Source organism: Micropterus dolomieu, linkage group LG16, assembly GCF_021292245.1.
Source record: "Micropterus dolomieu isolate WLL.071019.BEF.003 ecotype Adirondacks linkage group LG16, ASM2129224v1, whole genome shotgun sequence".
Taxonomy (NCBI): domain Eukaryota; kingdom Metazoa; phylum Chordata; class Actinopteri; order Centrarchiformes; family Centrarchidae; genus Micropterus; species Micropterus dolomieu.
The window spans coordinates 11,572,861-11,595,780 of record NC_060165.1 but is presented as its reverse complement, the minus strand read 5'-3'; the positions used below and the strand labels follow the sequence as shown (position 1 = coordinate 11,595,780).

The window sequence follows — 22,920 nt, the reverse complement described above, 5'->3', positions numbered from 1 at the left end:
GGCAAGAATATTGTCAAATGTATTTCTTCTGAAACAGCAGATCCGATGTCTACCTGTGCACTTTAACCATTAATGCCTAATATACAATATGTTCTTGGAAAGTATGTTTTTTTCTGTCATACACTGTTTTTTTAGTTATGGAATGCACTTATGTAATATTTTGTAAATAGCAGGAATAAAAAATGTGACTCTTGTTCCTTTAATGTCTTAGTTTTTATTTTCAAATAGTTTTCTTTTTACATCTTACATTTACTTATGTACAACTGTGTGGTACTTGTACCATTTTATGCTAATTTAAACCAGTTATAGTTACGTGTTACTGCAGATTAAGATTTGATTTACAAAACACATATGATCAGCCTCTAAAATAAAATGCATTATTACAGATTTAATTACCCAATAGTATACCAAATACTTTATACCAGCTTTAATATCCAAGTGCTGCTTACACATTAATGCCTCAGTAATAATAATCCAATGATATAATATTTAATAATAATTGCTAAGGCACTTGCTTGTCCCTAAACTGTATACCCTGTACCACTCCTCAGAAGGCTGTGGCACAGCAATGCTAAAGAAGAAGTTTATCACATCCCTGTTATCTGTACTCCTGCCTCATGCCATAAACAGAAGTACCTGATCCTGCAATATTTAAATACCAATGTGTACCTAATTGGATGCTATTAGTGATGAAAATACTAATGCCAAAATATAAATATGCATAGATTATAAAACAGCATAAGTACTACAATAGCTTCTTTGGAAAGTCGGAAAATTGTAAGAAAAAACAAACAATCTTTATAAAAAGTTTGGCAGAATATGATTCAGAAAATTTCATAAAAGCTACAAAACCACAAAATACTGACATTCCTTTTGTAGTGTGATAAAGATAGTGATGATGAAAATGTTCAAATCTTTCCCAAGAATTGATAAACATCTCCCAGGTTGCTAATTGAAAGTTGAATGACATATTTGTCAATTTACATCAGGCCTCCAAAAACCCAGCAGCATGAACAACAAAGGTTGAGAGGCCAATTCTGGCAACCTAAGCCACTTTAGTAAATTACCACTTGCTTTCCCTGACTGTGCATAGCACCTGACAGCACCCTTTTTCAGGAACATCTCATAATCTCTGATTTCCATCAAGTTGAACTCAGGACTCATAAGACAACAACGGACAAAGAAACTGGTACCCTGCACTGCAGAATTAAAATGTACATTAATTGATTGTCTCATTAACAATAAGAAAAGAATGTGAAGTTTAGAGTTAAGATTGTTGATTTGGATGCATGGGCAATAAACCCTAAAATAACAGGAATTGTTTCTTTATATGAAGGAATATTTGTTTGGTAATTTGGGACATATTTTAAACTGATTTCTTGACCTTAACTGTTTTCTTAACCTTAAATATATGTCTTATGGTTACTTGATATTATGTATTGGCCTATTAGGATAAGTCATAATAGCTTAATTCTGTCCTCACTCCACTTGTTATAGTCTAGATGACAGTTTTTGACAGTAGTAAATAATGCAATTAAATAATGAAGTAAAACATGTCTGACCAGAAAACTGATCATAGCATTTAATTGTGCTGTGCATCTACGTATACATATGCATATATATAGACATATGGTAAATATGTATGTGTAACATGTTGCAAATTAAAAGATCTTACCATCCTTCACTGCTTTATTTTGTATACACTGGTCCTCCTGTTATCAATTGTCTGTCGATGTATAAACGACTTCATTGATGCATTTATCAATTGTTCATCACCGTCTTCATAACATTTATACATGGTTAAATGTAAATGGCGCACTTTTTTAATCTTCCAACCACTCAAAGCACTTTACACAAGATGTCACATTCACCCATTCACACATTAGTACACTGATGGCAGTGGCTGCTATGCAAGGTGCCATTGCACCCCGATGGCATAGCAATTTGGTATTCAGTATATTGCTCAAGGACACTTCGACATGCAGAGTGAAGGAGCCGATGATTGAACGACTGACCTTCTGATTAGTGGATGACTCGCTCTACCTCCTGAGCCACATGGTTGTATTTATTTGTTTGTTAGTTTGTATGTGTGTAGTTAGTTGTATAAAGAACTTGATTATGCAGGTAGTGTGTATGGAATATACAGTAATCCGTACACAAGTCAAGGACTCGTTTGATAAAAGAGAAAATCAGTTGGCTATAAATTTTCCCTTTTCAAAGGGTGGGGCCCCAAGATGAATTTAATCTGAGTTAAATTCTGTTATTTAATATGAACAATGATTTTTCCTGATAGCCGGAAGGGAATGAAAATCTGCTCCTTCCTCTTAAGAATTAAAGTAACTTGCTATAACCACTTCAGTACCTTTGACCATATATCGCTGTTATTAAAGCTTAAATACATCCACAAGGTAAATATTTCAGCAGTCATATCTCCATCATTATTTGGACTATTTGTTGTCCATTGAAGACGGTGGAAGGAAAAGTGATGAACTGCTGTATACCCCACCTCTCTAGTGTAGCAGAAGGGTTTTGGAGAAGCAAATCTGATGCAATTAATTATATTCTTTTCATTATTCTGTAACTGGGCTCAGACTTGACCTGCAACTTGTGTATCTTAGTCTTCATCATATTCTTTGATTGTCACAAAGATCAGGGAATACTTCACCTTATATTCATAGCCAACAATTTTCCCATAGTATGACAAAAAACATGTATCTTCAGGGATGACATAAATATATAGGTAGGTATGTTTCAAGTTGTGAATGGCCATAAAAATAAAACAACTCCAAAAATAAATTTAGCAAAGTTGAGAAATATTTCTCTCAGCTTTGCTTGATATGCTGACATGATGACCTTAACCATTGTTAAGAGCAGCCAAAAATAAAAACAAAGAAATCAGATGGTCTCTTCAGGCTCTACGAGAACAGCGTAGTTGCCTGCTTTTGCCTCTGGAGTGTAGACCACTGTAGGAGTATCTTCCTTCCGACGTAGCTGACACAAGATGGCAATACACAATGCTATCGACAATACCTAAAGAAACAGTGAAACAGAGACAGTTGTTCACTTCCTATTCATCTTTTTATTTTCATCCTGTGCCATTGCATTGTTTTGAATAGTGCTGCAATTTTATGAAGAAACAGATGGGGGCAGAAAAGACAGAGCAGATGCAGTGACAGAACACAGAAAGTAGCTGTTCTACTGCTGCCTTGATCGGTTAGTTTGTTTGTGTTATTGTGTTACTTTGGTGTTTTAAACAGTTAGTTTGGATCCGAACTAACGTGTTAAAACAACAAAGTCACAGAGTCGAGGCCGCGGTAGACCTGCAACTCCTTTCGTTCTGCAAGGTAAAATTACTTTTTTTATTTTTTACTTTATTATTGTTTTTGTTAAAACAGTCTGTTGGCTTTGAAGAGAGCATCCCCGTCAGACAGGGTGGTTTGATGGCAAGGTAAAGTGGTGAAAATATTATACACTTAAACTGACCGGGTACCGGATATTTTTAAGTAGCTACAATAACCTTTGCTCCTGCACCATTGCCTAGCTTTTGTGCTGGGACTCCTGTCTGCTTCTCCAAACTGTGTAATAAACTGACTAGGGAAAAGTATGTCACTACATAAAATCTGAATTTGCCCTTTAAGTTTTGTAGGATTGAATGAGCTGTACCAATTCAAATTGTTATATCATTTTGAGATATTAGTGGGGAGAGTGTTTTTTGTTAAGTTAAAGGAGGGTCCAATGAACATTTTCATTAATGCTTGCTTCTTTAAAGAGTGAACCATAATGTTTAACCATCCCCAGTCCCTTAAAAAAAATGTAAATTAACTGTGAATAAATATTTGGATGCTCCAGAACAGGTACTAAATAGTACTTGAAGTGAGATTATTTCGATTTGCTGTTTCTGAGGTCAAGAATGAACTTTGAACATCCACTTTTTTCTTTTATTGCTCAGAAAAAATGGAAATTCAAACAACTACTGTGTCCTCACTACTGACAAAACTCAAGTCAAGTGGGTCAGTTAAAGGTGAAATGGGGGTTTTGTAATAAGAATGAATTTCACGATGACCATTAGTGTTTATTGTGAATCTCGGCTCATTCATGTGGAGAGAGTTGGAAAAGTACAGGATAAACACAGAACAAGTGATAGTGAAGTTAGAGTAGATAAACAGGGAGGCAAGTAGGTGGGTACAATCATGATAGACACATACATACCATGAGTAATATGACTCCCAGCATCACGCCCACACTTATATTGAAGAAAGTCATCATTTGCGCAGTTAATAATGGAATGCATGGCTGAAACAGGAGAGTGGATGAATCAAGTTAATGTTTCATACATCAATTTAAAATATTATAATTTGTAATAAAAATAAAAAAATTCAGCAAACATAAAACCAGTGATGAGTATGCTGTACTTGTATACTCAGTACACTGTGCTTCATTTTAAGCGGATGTCAAAAAGGCTAGAAACCACTGTTTTAGACTACAGAAAGACTGCTTTGAAGAAACGCTACAATTCAATTATTACCCTCCTTCTCTGTCAGGAGGCTTTGAAAATACAGCCCCGTGCAGCAACAAAGAACAGCACTTCACTGGACCTGGTAGCATGATTTCTAATGTGACTCTGTTTATGCAAGACAGACAAGTAAATGTTGCATGTTCCTCCGATTATACAATATTTCATTTGCTAGTTGGTTTCCTGTTTGATTAAAATAGAGAACTGCTATGGAAAATCACCTTTTTCTTGCATGAGGACATGTTCCTCTTGTTTTACTTTTGGGTATTTATTCAAATACTATTAAGAATCATTTTGTTTGTTTAGGTTTTTTAATGTTGTCTTATAAAATTCAACAATTCAACAACACCGTTGTGTAGTATAGTATATTAAGTAAAAATGGAGACTGGAGCTTTTTCTTGCATTATGGTTGAAGTTGCAGTTTACACATCAACCTGTAATTAAAATGTTTTTATTACCTCTTTATAAATCATGATGGGCTGGTCATCAACCACATGCTCAAACAGACTGCTGTTTCTTGGAGCTGCCACCTGGAATAGAACAAGAAAACAACTTTATTAACCCCTCATGAGGACATGCAATCCACAGACATGAATTATTAGCTGAATTACTGATGAACGGTAACAGGTGCTATTGCACCAGTACAGGAAAACAACAATATCTCAGTGTGGACCAAAATGGCTGACCAACTGACCCAACATTGCAATCCAAAAATGTCAAACTGATGGAGATGGGGTGGGGTTTGGATTTATATCAAAGCGGGAAAAACGTTGCAATGTCTCGTGATGTTAAACTTTAATTCAACCAAAAGGATATATGGTATTCTTTGAGTTTTACCAGTGACTACTAAATATATCAATGGTTCTTGGTTAGTTTGGGACAGAAATTGAGTAGCTTTCACACTCACACATGGATTAGTGGACTCTTCGGTGCACATGCAGGATTTTGAGATATGGTAGTCCCAGTCCTGGTAGCCCTGATCCAGTCCACAACACTGCATCTAAGAAAGAAGACGCAAGGAAGAGGAGAAAATTACAATACACAGAGTGACTTTGTATTTCATCAACTGATTTCCCAAGCTGGGTCTGAATTGTGTTACTGATAAATGTGTTTGTTTTAGAAAAAGACTTGTCCACTCCTTTCTCATCAGCAGATAAGATTAATGCAATGCACTAGAATTTCACTCTTTTCGCAAGATATATGCAATGATGCTGAACAGCTAGTTTAAGTTGCTAATTTTATCAGGAGAGCAAGGGCTTCTCTTCTTCTGATGTTTTCTGTACATCTCATGCTTTCTGTATCACAGAAACAAGGCCAGAGGAGGACTGTACGGGCTCCTGCGGTCCTGCTTAGGGCAAATTCTACTTCTTATAGGCTTTGCCCTCTAAGAGCTGTTGCTTTTGGGTTTGTCTCGGTGCCTATGCACACTCATGAAGATTTTCTTTCGCGCCCTTGTGCCCTGCACTGGCCTCTCTCAGGCCCACACTAATGGTATATAATAACCAGAATTAAAACAAAAACTGTCCCCAACATGTCGGACTTGCACTTACTCTTGTGCCCCTACTGTACATGCCTTTCCGTGTCAGAGAAGCAGCGGTGACGCCTTTGCAGCACAGGAAAACGGTAATGACGGCTGCAGCTGGGATAAACCTGTTTGCTTCACTGCTGAGGATCCCCTGGATTTTTGGGACCCTCCTAGCGTAGAGGATGAATGCTGTACAGGGCATGAATCCTCTTACTCCGCTCCCTTCATTTCAGGCTTCCCTCCTGGTTCTCCACTCTTCCCAGTGGAAGATTTGCGAGTCATGATCACTCTCTCTCCCTCCCTGCAATCGGACCTGATGTATAGGAAAAACCCCTTGAGGGGGTTCCACTGGGAGGAGCTACCTCACACATATCGGTGTACACAGACAACTTTCTCTGGATGGGGAGAAATGTGTCAGTCCCAAGTTGTGGGAGAAAAGTGGACCAAGCCTCCAGTTCTCCACATAAACTGACTGGAGCTGCAAAACAAGTGGAAGCTGAATCCCACACTTATGGGAACAGGTTCAGGAATACAGTGAAGGTGGATCTGTTTGCATCACAAGAAAATGCAAGATGTGAACTGTGTTTCTACATTAGCGCACAGGACTATGGTAGTGTGCGGCAGCCTGACATGCTGCTGCACTCTGCTTACTCAATCATAGTATCGGCAACAGATTGCTGGAAGGGATGCACAGCACAAAGGATGCCGCTAGTTTCATTATTGCTACATTTGCCGGTGTTTATGTTAACGGGCCACTTGCTCTGGATGAATTATTTTAGTGATGGGGAGTAGCTCATTATTATAATTTCCCATGATAGTCTAAAGCTTGATTTATAATCCTGCGTAGCCAGGCATTTATACTTATGTGTCGGTGTATGCGTCAGTCAGCAATTACACCCCCAAACGATAGTCGGCGGTAGTGCTACAGCATCCACTGTGTTGACTTTTGCCGGCCTAGCAGGCTAATTTCCGGTTTAGCCCTTAGCTAATGTGAATGGGGATAAAACTGTATTTGTGTCGCTGGTATAGCCTTTTCAAATGTTATCGACCAAATGGATTACATTCTGATTCATTTTGCATGGGTAGTGATGGTCAAATTTATTGATCCACCGTGTTACAGCCACCATTTTGGCCACTAGTAAAAGTTACTTCAATGCATGGGGCACTTCCTGTCGGCTCGGAGGCATTGCAAGGCTATGTAAGGCCTGTAGCCTACACCGTCACCTACGCCGTTGATTCGAAGCAGAAGTATAAATTACACTTTAACCTGACACCGAGTGGCCATGTATTTACTAATGATGTTGTGATTATAACTTTGATATTTCCTTTGTAGCCTAGTGTTGAACCACTGGCCAAATTATTGTTACATCTCACACCCTACCCTACCTACATAAATATATCTTCTGCATTAAGCCTGTTCGGTTAATCCAGAAACAACTGGCTTGAAGAAAGTTAGGTTGTTTTAATATGTCTTGTAAGTAGTGTTGTAGTCAAGACCGCCCAAACCGAGACCAAGTCAAGACCACGACTTTTAGGGGCTGAGACCAAGTCGAGACCAAGACAGAGTCAAGACCAAGACCAGTTCCCCTCATTAGATGACACAAAATAAAATAATAAAATGTCGACTTCTCAAACACTGCTTTTCCATGCTGACCATCACGGGTAGGGTGACAGTTGTTAACGGGAACAACATATTTTTAATTAGGGTTATTGGTTCCATTTGAAGCAATATGTTTTACATCCAAACAAAGTTAGGATGTTAACAAATAAATCAGACAATGCAAAAGCAATTTATTGATATTCCAAAAGTTATGGTCTAGACTGGTCTTGAAATAAAATCCCAAGTCCTTAATGTCCGAGACCGAGACAAGACCAAGTACAAATGCGGTCGAGTCCGAGACGAGACCAAGACCATCAAAAAGTGGTCTTAAGACCACCAGTCAATACAACACTACCTGTAAGCCATTGTTTAATTTTCCATTGAACATAGAGATAAGTAACTAGTGGAACAAATGTAAAATAATGTGACACCATGGTTTCGTTTCTCCTGTTTTCCCCATTTTTTGAGTCACCAGCCATCAGTGATAAACACACTCACACACAAACATCCACCAACACAAGGTTACTTACATCCATCTGTATGTTGTTGAGGTTGTCTATAAATCTGTCACTAGCATTAGCCAGCGGCAGCATTTGCAGGTAGTGACCCTTCAGTTCCTTAGCAAACTGCACAACAAAACAAAGCAATGTAAAAATGAGATAACCAGCTATTTAAAAATGTTACTACATGTTTTTGAGTCGCATTTGTTTGTTTCAGTCAAACTAAAAACAACCAGCAGCAATATTTGTGAGCACGAACCCCACTCTGTGATTTTATTGTCATATTGTCATATCTTAGCAAATGTAACTAGGCATGACATATAACTGCCAGTAATGCAACTTTACAGGCTTCCTTTTAAAAAAAATCAGCTAGAAATATGAGAGTTCAACCAGCTCAGAGTTTTAGCATTAGCATTTGCTTATGCTTGCTCAAATCAGCTAGCAACAGTCGATATTTTAGCTCACAAAATCCACTTCTTCTGCTAGAAACAGAAATAGAGCCTGCTTTTGTTTACCCACTGTTTCAAAAATTGCCATCATTTTCTTGGGGTACACATACTGTATGTGTCATGTGAGAATGGAAACAGTAATAGTAAGGGGATGTGGTTTAGCCAACTGTGAAGTGACCTTTGCTCCTGTCTGGAAGCCCACTAAAGTATAAAGCAATAAGAGCCCTTTTCTGTTTATGAATTAGTTCAATCATTGATGCACTTCTGATGCAGCCCGCTAGCTTATATAGTTTGTATGAGTCCTTGTATGTGGAAATTGTTAGTGGGTCTAAAGGAAACATCACAAGGGACAACATATTTCAATGTCACCTTTGTAATTTACCATTGATCGTGCAGTCATGAAAGCAATTTCCGTCATACTCATGTACAGGCTGTTCAGGATCATTCCAACTGCAAACTGAGATACACACATATATATACAGGAATGAGCAATCAGATTGTGGAAAAACAGTTAGGAGTTTCTTATAGTTGTATACTACTACAACACTTCTTGTATACTAATAAAAACAATATAAATTAGTTTTTTCTTTACCCACCACTATTAATGCACACTGATTCTTTTTCTGGGCACCACAGAGACCAGTGATAGTCAAGAGCAGAGTTATGCTTGATATACCATACATGCCATATACGCCTGTGTATGTCATGCTCTGTGGAGAAAACAAACAGATTTCAGAAGATTTTGGTTGATCCTTTCCATAAAGACATAAAGAGTCACATGGATGTATAGGCTTTCATAACACAGAAAGACTTCAGCTAGAGTATGGTTTTATTGAGGGGAGATGATGACTAGCAGGCTTACCTTGTTCTCTCTTGAACTAGTACAATGCCATGGTCAAAGTGGACTCAAAGTTGGACTTTAACCATTTCTTTTTTAATGTTGAGTGTGTGTTTGGACTTATTATTGAGGAATATAAGAATAAAGCTTTCAATAGGGAAAATAATATTTCAGCAGGAGTGACTTTTCAGTTATCAGTGATCAGTGAGTTTGCAATTACATTTATGCACACAGTGCTAAATAGCAGCAATGTGAATCATAAAAAAGAGAAGGGGCTAACTTTATGCATTCAAAACACTGGTTATTAGTTTAATGACCTTACAGTGTTTTTGCATGTTTATCCTTTTAACTAATTATAATTCAAATTGCTGCTGACCATTTGCAAATGCAGGCTGTACAGTTTTAGATTTGAATGTATTTTATTGTCAGCCTTGTGTTTTTATTAATTTCTGTTCAGAATGAAAATCAGTCAGGCTCCACAAGCCTAGTTGTTTTGTCAGTCTGCTAATGGCAAAAATACATCATGGTTAACATGGTTAGAGAATACACTGTGGTAGGCTAAAACATGCAAAGCCACTAATATGATCTCTTAAATTGGATGAGATTTCGAAATAGATAGACAGACCTCAACCTCTTCATCATCATGGATGGACCCGTGGCCAAACAGAGTGAAGCCCAAAAGCACGACACTCAGGATCTGCAACAGCAGCAAAACACTTCATTATACATTACTCTCAGGGTTGATTATTTTTGTCATCCATTTTTCTTTTACAATAAATCAGTTAATTGTGTAGTCCAAAAAAGCCCAGCCCAAAGTGACGTCTTCCAACCAAAAGTCTAAAATCCAAAGACATTCAGATTCATATTGATGATATAAAACAGCAAACAAATCTCAGATCTTCATATTTTGAGGTGCTGTAACCAGTGAATAATTTCCCCTCAAAACTGTTGATGATTTGTTTTGTTTGGACTAATCATTTATGTTATTAAGAATTGTATTGTTCATTTTGACAAAAAAAACACACATTTGACAAGTTAATAATAAACACTACATAACACAACAACAAAACACAAGCCCACCTAAAAGCCACACAAAGCATGAAATGAGAGACAAATAAGAGGCGAAGGGATCTTAGAATCTCAGAATCTTGTATTGTATTTAGAAGAGCTCAAAACTGCTCACCAAAATTGTATCCCACCTAGAAGCAGTCAATGATATATTGAAGTTATGTTCCCAAGCTAGCTGGAGAGAATGATATGCATTAGGGGCTGTTGTGTGTCTGACAAGTTATTACTTAAAGTGCCTCCTCCAGCTGAAAGGATGGGGCTACGTCTGATGGGGCAGGATGGAAGAGGATATGTTCTTATTTCCAGATATGATGGTCTTTTCCAGCCATTCCCAGCTGCCTACCAGAGAGTCATGTTTATAGGCCCAAGTCTATGGATATTTTGCATTGTATGAAAGATAATACTGAAATACATCTCGAAACCATAGACCCCCCAGAACTGGGTATAATTAATTTCTTGTTGTAGAGGGAAGGGTTTTGAGACTAATCCATTAGTTCTAACAGAGAAAAATGGACAACTATAGAGAGCTTTTACCCAGCTAATGAACTGTTTTAATTGTATACAATGAATATCCGGTCAATGGCTTTTTCAGCATCTGTTGATGCTGCAGTGATAGAGACTTATAGGTACTGGAACTAGCTTCTGGAAAATGGAAAACCTATTGCTATTGACTATTCAAGGACAGATGACCTGGGATGAAACCTACTTGGTCTACAAGATTCACTATAGATGGGACTATCTTGTCCAAACGGAATCAACTAAAGGGAATGGCAAAGAAGTGTAACACACCAAAACGATGGGCTTCACGACTATAACTTGTCTGTTTCTGCTGTAAGCGCTCTGTGCCAAATCAGGAAGAGAGTGTTCAGACAGCATGTAAAGAAAGTCAGATTGTGTTGTGAATCTACGAATACTAAACAACAAACGACGCTGAAGTTAGCTTCCGATTCACAGCTTCCGATTCGGCAGTTAAGGGGAAAGTTAAGGGGAACTTAAGTGAAAGTTAACTTAGTTGCTGAACCACAGATTCTCCGTTTTTTGCACCTCTTACTGCTGTGAAAGCTATTATGCATTTTAGGTAAAACCTTAAGGCTGTCAGAAACACTTTTTTAGATTTTAAAAAACTTTATTTTATTTGTGAAAATGACAAAAGGGTGATTTCACTGCTTTCCCTCCACATGCAGACCACATTAGACCAGGTCCAGATCCAAAACCACTATACCTAGAGCTCTCAAATCTGGACTAGATTGTCCCAGAGAGGCTAAAGTTTCAATAAAACATAGTTTCAGATTTGTGAAACCTTTATTCTTTTTGTGAAAATACTTTAAAGGGCAATTTCATTGCTTTTTTTGCATGTAGACCACATTAGACCAGGTCCAGATCCAAAACCACTATACCTAGAGCTCTCAAATCTGGACGAGATTACTCCAAAGAGACTAAAGTTTCAATCAAACATAGTTTCAGATTTGTGAAACTTTTATTCAATTTGTGAAAATGCTTTAAAGGAGGATTACACTGCTTTTTTCGCATGAAGACCACATTAGACCAGGTCCAGATCCAAAACCACTATACCCAGAGAGCTCAAATCTCGACTAGATTACTCCAGAGAGACTAAAGTTTCAATCAAACACAGTTTCAGATTTGTGAAACCTTTATTCAATTTGTGAAAATGAAAAAAGGGTGATAGTTCAATGTTTTTTCCACACCAAGTGACCTGGCCCTTACTAACCCTTACTCAAGATAACACAAACAAAACAATGTATTTTTGTTTTTATTAGTCGATCGCCAATTTCTATACAGAAACTGTAATAAGGTTAGTGTAGTGATAAGGTTGCAATCTGCTGCAGTATATCTTAGCTGGAAATTAAAGCGAGTTACAATGATGAGTGTTAAAGCCACACTTCGCCACAGAGGAGAGCAAGCCACAGCTGAGGGGATTCTGCTCTCTTGTCACTGGAAATGATGTTGTATGCTGACTAGGAGATTTTTTCTCTGTGGCCTTGTTGTCACAGAAAAGAAGGAACGACTATAATTATTAAGAATTCCATTTATTTGATTTTATTATACTGTTCAGGCCATTGTCTCTGGTGAGGAGAAGCCACACTACCACCCTATCATCTTCGATGATGAAAACTAGCTTGACAGGATTATGAAATACCTCTCAGACTTTTTCGACAGCTGTGACACCCTCTCTGCTAAAAGGATAAAGTACATTCTTAATGTGATGCTGTCAGAGGTAGGTCTGATATTATATAGCCTATATTAAGAGACTTTTTAAAGCAAATAAATTACTTGTGCTAAAGTTCAAACATTGGTAATTATTTTTCTAGTTGATGTACAGACAGTATTTTTTAAATTGTAGCAACACAAAAACTGTGTTTACTTTGTAATTAAAAACATAAATATTCCAGTTATAGGATACATTAGATATGTTAGTGTCATTATTTACACAAACTTGTCATAACTTTTATTCTCAATCTGTCACCACCATTTAAAATTAGAAAATAACACTGTATCACTTGGAACAAGTTACCCATGGCAGGAATTACATGAATTTTGGTTTGACAAAAACTTTTTTTTTTAGGTTTGTCCTACTGGTACATGGCATACAGTACACTGAAAACACATTTATGCACTAATCTAGATTGTTTTCTATTGGGAGAAGAAAGCAACTAAAATGACAAAATAGTTAAAGGAACATGGAAATGTGGAGAAGAAAAAATGGAGAGGACATAAAGACAGGCAGGGACAAACAGTAGCAAAAGACAAGTAAGCGGAAAAGGCACAGAGGACTGAAGGAAAAGAAATCCAGAAAAGAAGGAAAAGGGAAGGCCAAAGGGAAAAGTAAAAATGAAGACAACATGGACAGGGTGGGAGCTCTGCATTTCACTATGCTGAACAGAAAAAAGATGATAGAAAGGAAGGAAAAAGTAAGGAAAGTACAATAGCTAGATATTTACAGAATGTACGAAGGACAGACATAAAGACGGAAAGAAACTGAGACAGACATGGAGGTTCTGGTAGCATTTAAAGGGCTCCAATAAGGATCATGTTTGACTGTGACTGTGTTAGAAACACTGTGAGGTTAACTTGTGGGCAGAGGAAGAGCAGGGTCTGAAATGATGGCAGATGTTAGTCAAATGATAAAGAAGATGAATTCAATGACTTCTCAATCAAATGTTGGCTGACTAACTGACTAAGCTTTATAAAAAGATCACATTAAGAACCAGCATACGCTGAATTATGGTGCTTCTAACACAAGCCACCGTCCAGGCTTTGGCATCTGTGAGAAAAATACCATTGGCAGAAGCAGTGAGAGAGGTTGATCAGGGCCAGTTAGAGGAAAGGTAAGAGAACAGCAGTAATTCTTTTGGAAAAAAGATTATCAAGAGTAAATTTACCAAGTGATACATGTATGAAGATGTTTTGATTCTTGTTCAAAAGGTAAATATAATTTTTCTAGTGTTGTTTTAAAGTGAAAGAGAGGCTCTTTACATGTCCATCACCAATGAAATGGAGAGACGTGGGCTTGTCAAATGAAGAACAAAGACTATGTGGAAAAATTGTTAAGTAATACTTTTTACATTTTCACAATGGAATAAAGATTTTACAAGGACTATGTCTCCAAAAGTCTTTGGCTTCTCTGACATAATAAACTTTAGATTTGAGATCTCTAGGTATAGTGGTTTTGGATCTGGACCTGGTCTAATGTAGTCTTCATGCAAAAAAAGCAGATAAATCGTCCTTTAAAGCATTTTCACAAATTGAATAAAGGTTTCACAAATCTGAAACTACGTTTAAAACAAACTTTAGTCTCTCTGGAATAATCTAGTCCAGATTTGAGCTCTCTGGGTATAGAGGTTTTGGATCTGGACCTGGTCTAATGTGGTCTTCATGCAAAAAAAGCAATGAAATCCTCCTTTAAAGCATTTTCACAAATTGAATAAAGTTTTCACAAATCTGAAACTACGTTTGTTTGAAACTTTCGCCTCTCTGGGACAATCTAGTCCAGATTTGAGAGCTCTAGGTATAGTGGTTTTGGATCAGGCCCTGGTTTAATGTGGTCTGCATGTGGAGAAAAAGCAGAGAAATCAACCTTTTGTCATTTTCATAAAATAAAGTTTTTTCAAATCTAAAAAAAGTGTTTCAGACAGCCTTAAGGCTTTGCCTAAAATGCATAAATGCTTTCACAGCAGTAAGAGGTTCAAAAAAACGGAGATTCGCGATTTTGCGTGTATCGTTCCAATGTTAGTACATGTGTTACCGGAGTAAACGGAGATTCGGTAGCTCAGCAATGTCAGTTAACTTTCACTTAAGTTCCCCTTAACTTTCCCCTTAACTGCCGAATCGGAAGCTGCGAATCGGAAGCTAACTTCAGCGTCGTAAACAACAAGGAGGCAAGCATCAGACTGGCAGAACAAGAGTTACAAAATTCCGGGAGGGAAACACAAATAAGCAAAACCACATGTTGTGCAATTAAATTCCCATCTAGTATCTATCAAAATGATGAGGAAGAAGGACAATTTGTACATTCAAATGTTTCACTTCTGCTTTCTCTAGTTTAGTTTTTCTTTTCATAAAGCTGGAGTTATATAATCTAAGAATAAGATTACTGCTACAATACAGCAAAAACAAAATGATCTATTGATAACTATGTAATCAATCTTTTTTTTTACCAGCAACTATTTGGATAATTTCCATCCATCCATCCTTCGTGGTATTTCAATAATTTGATTTGGATAAACAATTAATGTTTGTTTTTGTTTTTTTCAGGAAATAAAATGCCAACCACCCAAATTACAGCTTTATTTTGTTTAATGTTTTGATAATGTGATTTATTTTGTTTAATGAATATCTTTGGGGTATCCTACTGTTATTCAAACAAAACACATCATTTTGATTGTATCACGTTGATGGGCATTTGTTTTTTTTAAAACTATTTCGACATTTTGAATAGACCAAACAATGAATCAATTAATCAAGAAAAAGAATCAACAATCAATAATGAACATAATTGTTTAGCTGCAGAATTGCTGTAAAATACTGTGAAAACATTATAGTTTGAACATTACAATACAGTGTAACAAGTTTACTCGTAGCTCATAATATTGAGGAAGCATTAGGCTACAAATATTTCAAAAGGGGGCTTTATAAGCTATCACAAAAAAAACCAATAACAATTTTGTTTATCATGTCCTGCATAGATTTGCTTTCACTGTATGCATTTTGCATGTCTTAAATTCCAAAACTTTCCAATTAAACGGTTACATTTTCTTTAAACAAGCTGCACCCCTCTATCTCCATTACATGCAGTGCAAAATAACACATTTCTTGAATAAATTGCACTGAACTGAACAATTAGAATGACAGCCGCAGATTTAAATCTGATGCAACAGCTGGCTAATAGCATAATACGAGGTAGAGGCTAATCTCTTTATGTACAAACCTCTTGTTTCATCTATGACCTTTTTTGTGTCCGCAGCAACAGAAAAACACTTACCGCGATCACACTTGTCACGATAATGTAACTCCGATTCAACCAAACGTTCACTTTCCCCATTTTTTTTCGCTTGATCTCGCAGACAATATATTTAATGTAGTTTAAAGCTCCCCCCTTAAAGATAAACACTTGCTATAAAGAGAGAGAGGACGAAGTAACCGCTGGCTTCACAGCCCTCTGCTGTTAATAAGTGGTTGGTATAAGGATGTTGTGAAAGATCTGTTTGTGTGGGTGGATACTGGGGAACGGGCGCGGGGTGGAGTGGGGCGGGGTTATCGATCTACCCATTGTACAGAAATGGTTGGCATCTTGTAGCCTAACTCTGGTCTGCTGTCTGCAGCCCCAAATCAGTGTGCTTAGACCTCAGTCCTTCATGTAGCCTAAAGTTTGTTCCATTGTTCTGAAGAATTCATTGATGAAATCGAAAGGGTGTATTTAATTGGGTCATTTGATCAAAAAAATGAAAGCCATAATGGTGTAAAGTTAGCAGAAAATTAAACCTCAAGTAATATTAAAGGTACAGTGTGTAAGATACAAAAAAAAACATACAAAATAAGACAAATTACAGTTAATCTTTTTAAATAAAACAGAATACCCCAAAATAAAACCCTTTGCAGACTCCCGATCATACATCAACAATAAACACAGTTAAAACCATAGACTGTATAAAATAAGTGGACATCGTGCCGTCACCCGTTGGTTTGTGGACTGCCATTTTGAAGCCTCGAGTTTGGCTGATAGGGCGCCGCCATGTTGATTTTCAGCAACCAGGAAGTGCCCGGAAGTGACCATATTTGGACGAGACGGTGTAGCTAACGGCCATGTGTGGAGCTAGCTAGCTTGCGTAGCTAGGTGCATCTTTAATTCACGTTAATTTTAACAGTGCTGACAACTTTGTCTAGCGAACAACAGGCTAACAACTAAATGTACTCATCAGAGAAACAGCCAACTCCTAATACCCTTTTTCAACGGCACTGGTTAAATTTACGCAGTGCCGTGGGTACCAGTCACTTTAGCGTGTTTCACAGGTTGCCATGGTAACGATTTGTCAATCACAGATAATACCTCTCTCTAGCATACTCTGCTTTATGGTCTATTTTCCTCTAAATAGGACCGTAATTTACTAAATGAATATCATGTTGTATTGAAGAAGACTTGAAACTAGTGATTGAGGCCATAAACTCAATAGGAAAGTATTTACTGAGGTAATAAATCAGGTGAGAATTAGGGAAACAATTTAACTACGTAGCCTACTTAATACATAACACTACATAGTAGTATTAACCTACATTTTAATCGCTGTTAATGATTAGCTAATTGCGTTCTTTCCAATCGCAATTTCAATTTGAAAACGATTAATCGTTCAGCCCTAGCAATTACAAAGACAAAGAATATGGTTGAAAGAATGGATTAGCACACGCAGGTAGCAGGGATTGTCTGTGCTACACAGAGAGCTGGAGGGGAGTAAGAAGTGTTGTGCAGTGAAAAAGTAGCTGTCTACTCTGCCAGCTGCCTGTTCTCATTGGCTGGATGTAGATGTTGAGTCGGCCGGGTCCTCCAGATATTTGGCATGCTAGATATCTGGCTGGCGTCTGCGATGTGTCAGGGAGCCGTTTTGATGTGTCGTTGAGTAGTTCACACATAATGACTGGTGACCGCAGATCGATCTCTGATTTACCACCGATCAAAGTCAATCAGCCTGATGGTCACTGAACTCGTTGACTGGCAAATCGGGCTTAAAACTGTGTAGTGTGAACTAGGCTTTACACTAGCTCTCTTAGGTTTTTTAGTCATAACAAAATAAACTCACAGTATGTAAAGAAAGAAAATATAACTATTTTTCCTTATCAAACTAAAAAATACAGGTGTAGGCCTACAACTAGAATTTTTTCCCTTTCACCAAACTAACCTAATTGCCTTGATGGTAAAAGAGAGAAACAGAATAAACTTGCCAAAACTGTCCTGGTTAGTCATTCCACTGTTCTAACAATCACTGACTCTGCCCCCTTTTGTCTTCATTGTCATCTGGAGTCAGGTTCCTGTTTGGAGCTGCTGTAAATCACCTCAGTGACCTTCCCTGTCATCAAACTGTCCTCCGTCAGTCTCGTAGGCTGTGTTTGGTACACTGGGAAGGTGTTGAGCCCAGTTCCGTTACCTTCTCCCCCAAATCCTGGTGCCCATTCTGGACTAGGTCCGCTACTAGGGCTGCTAAGTTAGCCACACAGCTAACTGTGTTTACTAGCTAACGGCAGTCAGCAGCAGTTATGACCTGATAGGTGATATACTGCCCCCAATTTTTGTATGAATTTGCCAGATGGAGAGTAGTCTCACTTACACATTGCACCTTTAAGAAGTTTTCGTTAATGTGTGTAACCATTATTCACATAACGTGGGAATGACCACCATGTAACACAGACCATCATCAACTGGAGGGGAAATGCATCAATCTCCGGATCACATACAATGATGGATATTGTAAATGGATTCTCTGGCATTACCTCGGACACACAGGGACAGACTGATAGTAAGACAGATGAAGTAAACAGAGCTCTCAGATGGAGCTGAGGGAAAGTAGAAACATGACAGAGGGGCATATTTTTCCGTTTGATGTGTGTGCGTGTGTGTGTGTCTGTGTGGGCATGTTTCTAGAACTGAACTTGCCTTCTGTCCCACATAAAGCACTTTTTGTCTGCTGTTGTCTTAAATGAACCATACTGCATATAAAAATTAACAAAGGGTCTAGTCACAGCCTGCATAAATGACACACACTCATACCATCTATCCATCTATCAATGCATCTATCTATCTGCAACTCAATCTCTCAATCACACTCAGATGCACATCGCTGCAACATTATTAGTCCCTGGAGGTCCTCCAAAAAGCTTTCCACTGTTAAAGTAGATCCAGACCGGAGCATTTCCTGATGGGACCTGGAAACATCTGGTGATCATGAAACACACAAATGCAGACATCCATATACACACATACATTCAGCTCTCTTAATGTCCCATGCTTCAAATGTTTCAGTCAACCTCACCAGCGCACATCCACAAAATCTTTGGCTCCCATGTGTGTCAGTTGGCGCACGCTCGCACATCTGTAGGACATGAATGCACAGAGGCATTATGTGGCGCAGAGGATGTTGGTGGGCGGAAAGGACACAAAAGGCCAAAACCCCTTAACTTTACTGGAGGTACTTGGACCAGTTCTGTTCTCCAGAGAAAAATGTAATGTACAGTAATATACGGGAATAAAGTTTGGAATGATATAATGCGTCATAAGAGATATATAATGCATCATAAGAGAATCTCATTGACTGTTATGAGAAAAGGCCTCCACTTATCGTTAATGAAGTCTTCTGCAGAAATGTCAATATACTTTTACAACCTCTCCACACTGGTGTCCAGAAAAAAACATGTACTGTATGTTTGACTGAGTAAACACGGTCACATCCATCTTTCCATGTTTGAATGATGTGTATAAAGTCCTATATAAATTTAAATCGATCACTGACAATTAAACCTGGTATGCATAAACAAGGTCCCGTAGTGACTTTCAGTGGTTGTTCTGCTGATCTTGAAAAAGAAGAAGAATTGATATTTCTTGTATTAGTCTTTTTTCCCCCCTTCCGATAAATAATGACTGTTTTTATACTGACGTGATGACAGCATACATAAAGTATTTCTAGCAGGGTAGCAAGGAGTTTATTTAACATGAAATGGTTGAGAACAATGTTTTGCAGCACAGCTTTGGCAATATCCTACAGTTTAATAGCTGAGAGATTGGATGTTGGTGCTGCTGATTGGTACTCTTCAAGTACAAGTATAGTTTCTTATGTGGCTCTGGAGAATTTAGGCGATGTAGAAATGCAATACTAAATCGTCCCCTTTAACAATAGCATGCAACAAAATAAATCTGCTGCACTAAACAGAAGTTAAACGCAAGTTCATCATTCACACTTCTTCGTCAAAGGGTTTTTAGAGTAAACATCCAACTGGCTTCACATTGTTCCAGCAGACTTTTCTGCTACCTCCTCTGCTCTCCACCAGCGTAAAATCTAGGGGAAAAAAGCATCATTCAAGCATTGTGCTTGTTTCAGTTTTTTATAAATCTATTTACCATAGAAACATGAGGTATCAATCTTTATTTTAGTTAATGGGATATGTGTGTTTGAACTTTAAACTTTGTGTGTGCTGTATTTCTGAGATAGACCATGGGAATAAGCATTTTGTTTTGTCACCAACTCCCATTGTTTTTGAATAGTTTGGCTCCTGTGGGGCACATTAGCACTGTTGATACTGATAATGCTGGTTCTGGATCGCTGTGAGGAATTCAAACAAAGTATACTTACTTTATCACAATCAGCAAAGCATGGCGTTTCAGGACCTCATTTGTGAAACGGCAACAAAAACATCACAAGTGTGAGGAGCAGGTGTTCTCTCTTTTTCCTTAAAATGCTCAGCAGATGTAATCCCTTTCCCACTCTTTCAGGGCCTTGGTCCAAAGCAGATGAAAGCAGCGGCACCAGTATGAGGAACAGTTCACTATAAACAAGATCATTGTGCAGTTTGGAATCAGTGGTTCCAAGGTTTGCAGGAAGTTATGTAACTAATCTGGATCTACAACCTTGAAACAAAGTCAGGAAAGGGACCTTCACTCTGGAGAAATATGCTCTCATTCTTTTTCATTTCAGTCACGACTCTGGCTGTAGTTTTTTTGTATATGTTGCAGATGACCTAGTGCCTTCTAGGTAGTCTCGAAAGCTGAGTGATGGCAAGGTCTTAATCCACTGGTTATTAGTGTATGCATTTATCTTGGCAAAAGTTGCAGTACATTCCTTAAGTGTTGCTCAAAACTACCCAGACAAGTAATCAGTCTTTATTTTGAGGTGTCTGTGATCACCAAAGTCTCACTTAGAGTTAGCAAATGTTGTTACAGAATGAGGCATTGAGTCTTAAGAAAAGAAAGAAATACACTTCAGATGCAGAATTTATGTCATTAAAATGTATAGATGACAAAAAAGGGGTGAAGGGTCCTTTTTACGTCCTTTACATGGAGTTCTATGGGAAGAAAAGCTTGTCAAACTAAATACCAGCTAAGGCGAAAAAAGCAAAAGTTGTTTATTTGTATGTTATTGTGTGTTCAGATTTTATAATTTAGGTGATACGACTCAGAGTCAACGCTAAATCACAACACCCTACAGCTGAATATTTGGTTATTTTGACAGTACAACTTGATTAATTTCTGGGAAGTGTGGGAAGCTATTTCCGGAGACTGAAAGCTGTGAGTCATTGTGAGTGTCTCACCACAAATCGTGGGGAACAGGGGGTTGTGGGGGGTGATTTCAGTGCCAAATCAGTGCCAGGAAGACAAAGCTTCCCTGCAGCTATTGCATCAAGATCCTCAACTTCATTTCTCACGGCACACACCAACTCCCAACACCCTAGATCAGTTTGGATGAGCTTTCTCAGTTTATTGTGCTGACTTCCTGATTGTGTCAAGGGGAGTGTTATGTTACCAATGAAAGACCAGATGTAGAAGGAGACTGATGATTTAAGAAAACAGATCTCTCAACTGGAGCCGAGGGAAAGTACGGATAGAGGGGCATTAAAGTCTTATTTTTCAATTTGTGTGTGTGTGTGTGTGTGTGTGTGTGTGTGTGTGTGTGTGTGTGTGTGTGTGTGTGTGTGTGTGTGCGTTCCTACAACTGAGCTTGCCTTCCTGTTCAGTCCCCCCATAAAGCATTTTTTGTCCTCTGTTGTCTTGGACAAATAAAGGATCTATGGAGAAGCTGCATCACATGACTTCTCATCAGAGTCCCCCCCCCCACACACACACCATCTATCTATACTATACATCTGTTTGGGGGGAGGGGTGTGTGAGAGAGAGAGAGAGATTTCCTAGTGTAATTTAGAGACGAAGCTTCCATGCTGCCCTTGGTTCTGGCCTCTCCACTCTTCATTTCCCATGACACACACAAACTCTTTATGACAATTGTCATATTACAATGATTTTTATAAGCAATAACAGAAAGAATGTGATTTTGTTTGTTCATGGTATGTATGGTAATAGCCATCGTATAATAGAGATAATTAAAATATTCATTACCACTGAACACATAATAACAGAAATCCTTATTTATAATAAAACAACATATTTCTGAAAGATTACACCGTATGGAGAAAAGTAGGCTATTATTGTTGACAAGACACCTTGTGGTGAGACATTATTGTCTCACCACAAGCAGTCATGTCCATAGATCCATAGATCCTTTATTTGTCCAAGACAACAGAGTGAGACATTATTGTCTCACCACAAGGTGTATTCTAGGTTTGAATCATGAAATTGTTGTGGTTCAAAGTTCTGTCTTTTCGGAGCACCCTGGTAGCCAAATGGTTACTGATAGACACATGGCAGTCACAGGGTTGGTTCATGCTAGTGACCTTTGTTGTATGTCATAGCCCTCTCTCTAAACTGTTTGCTGTCTATTATTATTATTATCATAATTATTATTATTATTTAAATTTTAGTTTACTTTAACATACTCATTTATGTTACACTTACGTTTCGGCTACAGTATGTTCTAGAGTTATTTGGGTTATTATTATTAGTATTATTACTTTAATGACTTCATTATTAGCATTATTCACTATTTAAATTACATTGTGAATGTTTAACATTTAAGTTATTCATGCCACCTTCTCTCGGGGTACGGAGGACAGTTGTGAGTGTAACCCAACAGGTGTTATGACTGCATGAGTGTACTGCAACTGAGAATAGGCCACACAAATAAACCAGGACTGAACCCCTTGATACCTATCAGGTGTTAACCTAGTCAGGCAGTCGAAATGGTAAACACGTCCTTGCTCCCGGACTTGCTGTCTGTCCCTTTAAGAAAAGTCACATGACAGTCACATGACGCGGAAG

At 38.0% G+C, this 22,920-nt stretch overlaps 1 protein-coding gene across 3 annotated transcripts; it reads right to left on the bottom strand.

Moving 5' to 3' along the window:
• Nucleotides 1-412: 412 nt before the first annotated feature.
• On the bottom strand, nucleotides 413-20,526 carry LOC123985119 (tetraspanin-8-like). 3 transcript variants are annotated; one of them, XM_046072499.1, is made up of 9 exons: nucleotides 20,345-20,526; nucleotides 10,051-10,122; nucleotides 9,184-9,297; nucleotides 8,970-9,044; nucleotides 8,169-8,264; nucleotides 5,421-5,513; nucleotides 4,972-5,043; nucleotides 4,210-4,293; nucleotides 413-3,030 (listed from the first exon to the last, which is right to left on the bottom strand). In XM_046072499.1, the coding sequence occupies exons 3-9, from the start codon at nucleotides 9,292-9,294 to the stop codon at nucleotides 2,896-2,898; spliced, it is 666 nt and encodes a 221-aa protein (XP_045928455.1). In that variant the 5' UTR covers nucleotides 9,295-9,297; nucleotides 10,051-10,122; nucleotides 20,345-20,526; the 3' UTR covers nucleotides 413-2,895. The 3 variants fall into 3 exon arrangements, with proteins under 3 accessions (XP_045928455.1, XP_045928453.1, XP_045928454.1); XM_046072497.1 differs by lacking the exon at nucleotides 20,345-20,526 and adding an exon at nucleotides 15,994-16,168; XM_046072498.1 differs by lacking the exon at nucleotides 20,345-20,526 and adding an exon at nucleotides 15,940-16,028.
• Nucleotides 20,527-22,920: the final 2,394 nt, after the last annotated feature.

Bases quoted from the DNA above. Each gene is read 5' to 3' on its own strand.
- LOC123985119 (XM_046072497.1), bottom strand. From the start codon at position 16,053: ATGGGGAAAGTGAACGTTTGGTTGAATCGGAGTTACATTATCGTGACA. The intron at 9,298-10,050 runs GTCTGTCTATCT...TTTTCTCCACAG, and splicing joins ATGATGATGAAGAGGTTGAG to AGCATGACATACACAGGCGT. The intron at 4,294-4,971 runs GTAATAAAAACA...CTCCTGTTTCAG, and splicing joins CCATCATGATTTATAAAGAG to CCATGCATTCCATTATTAAC.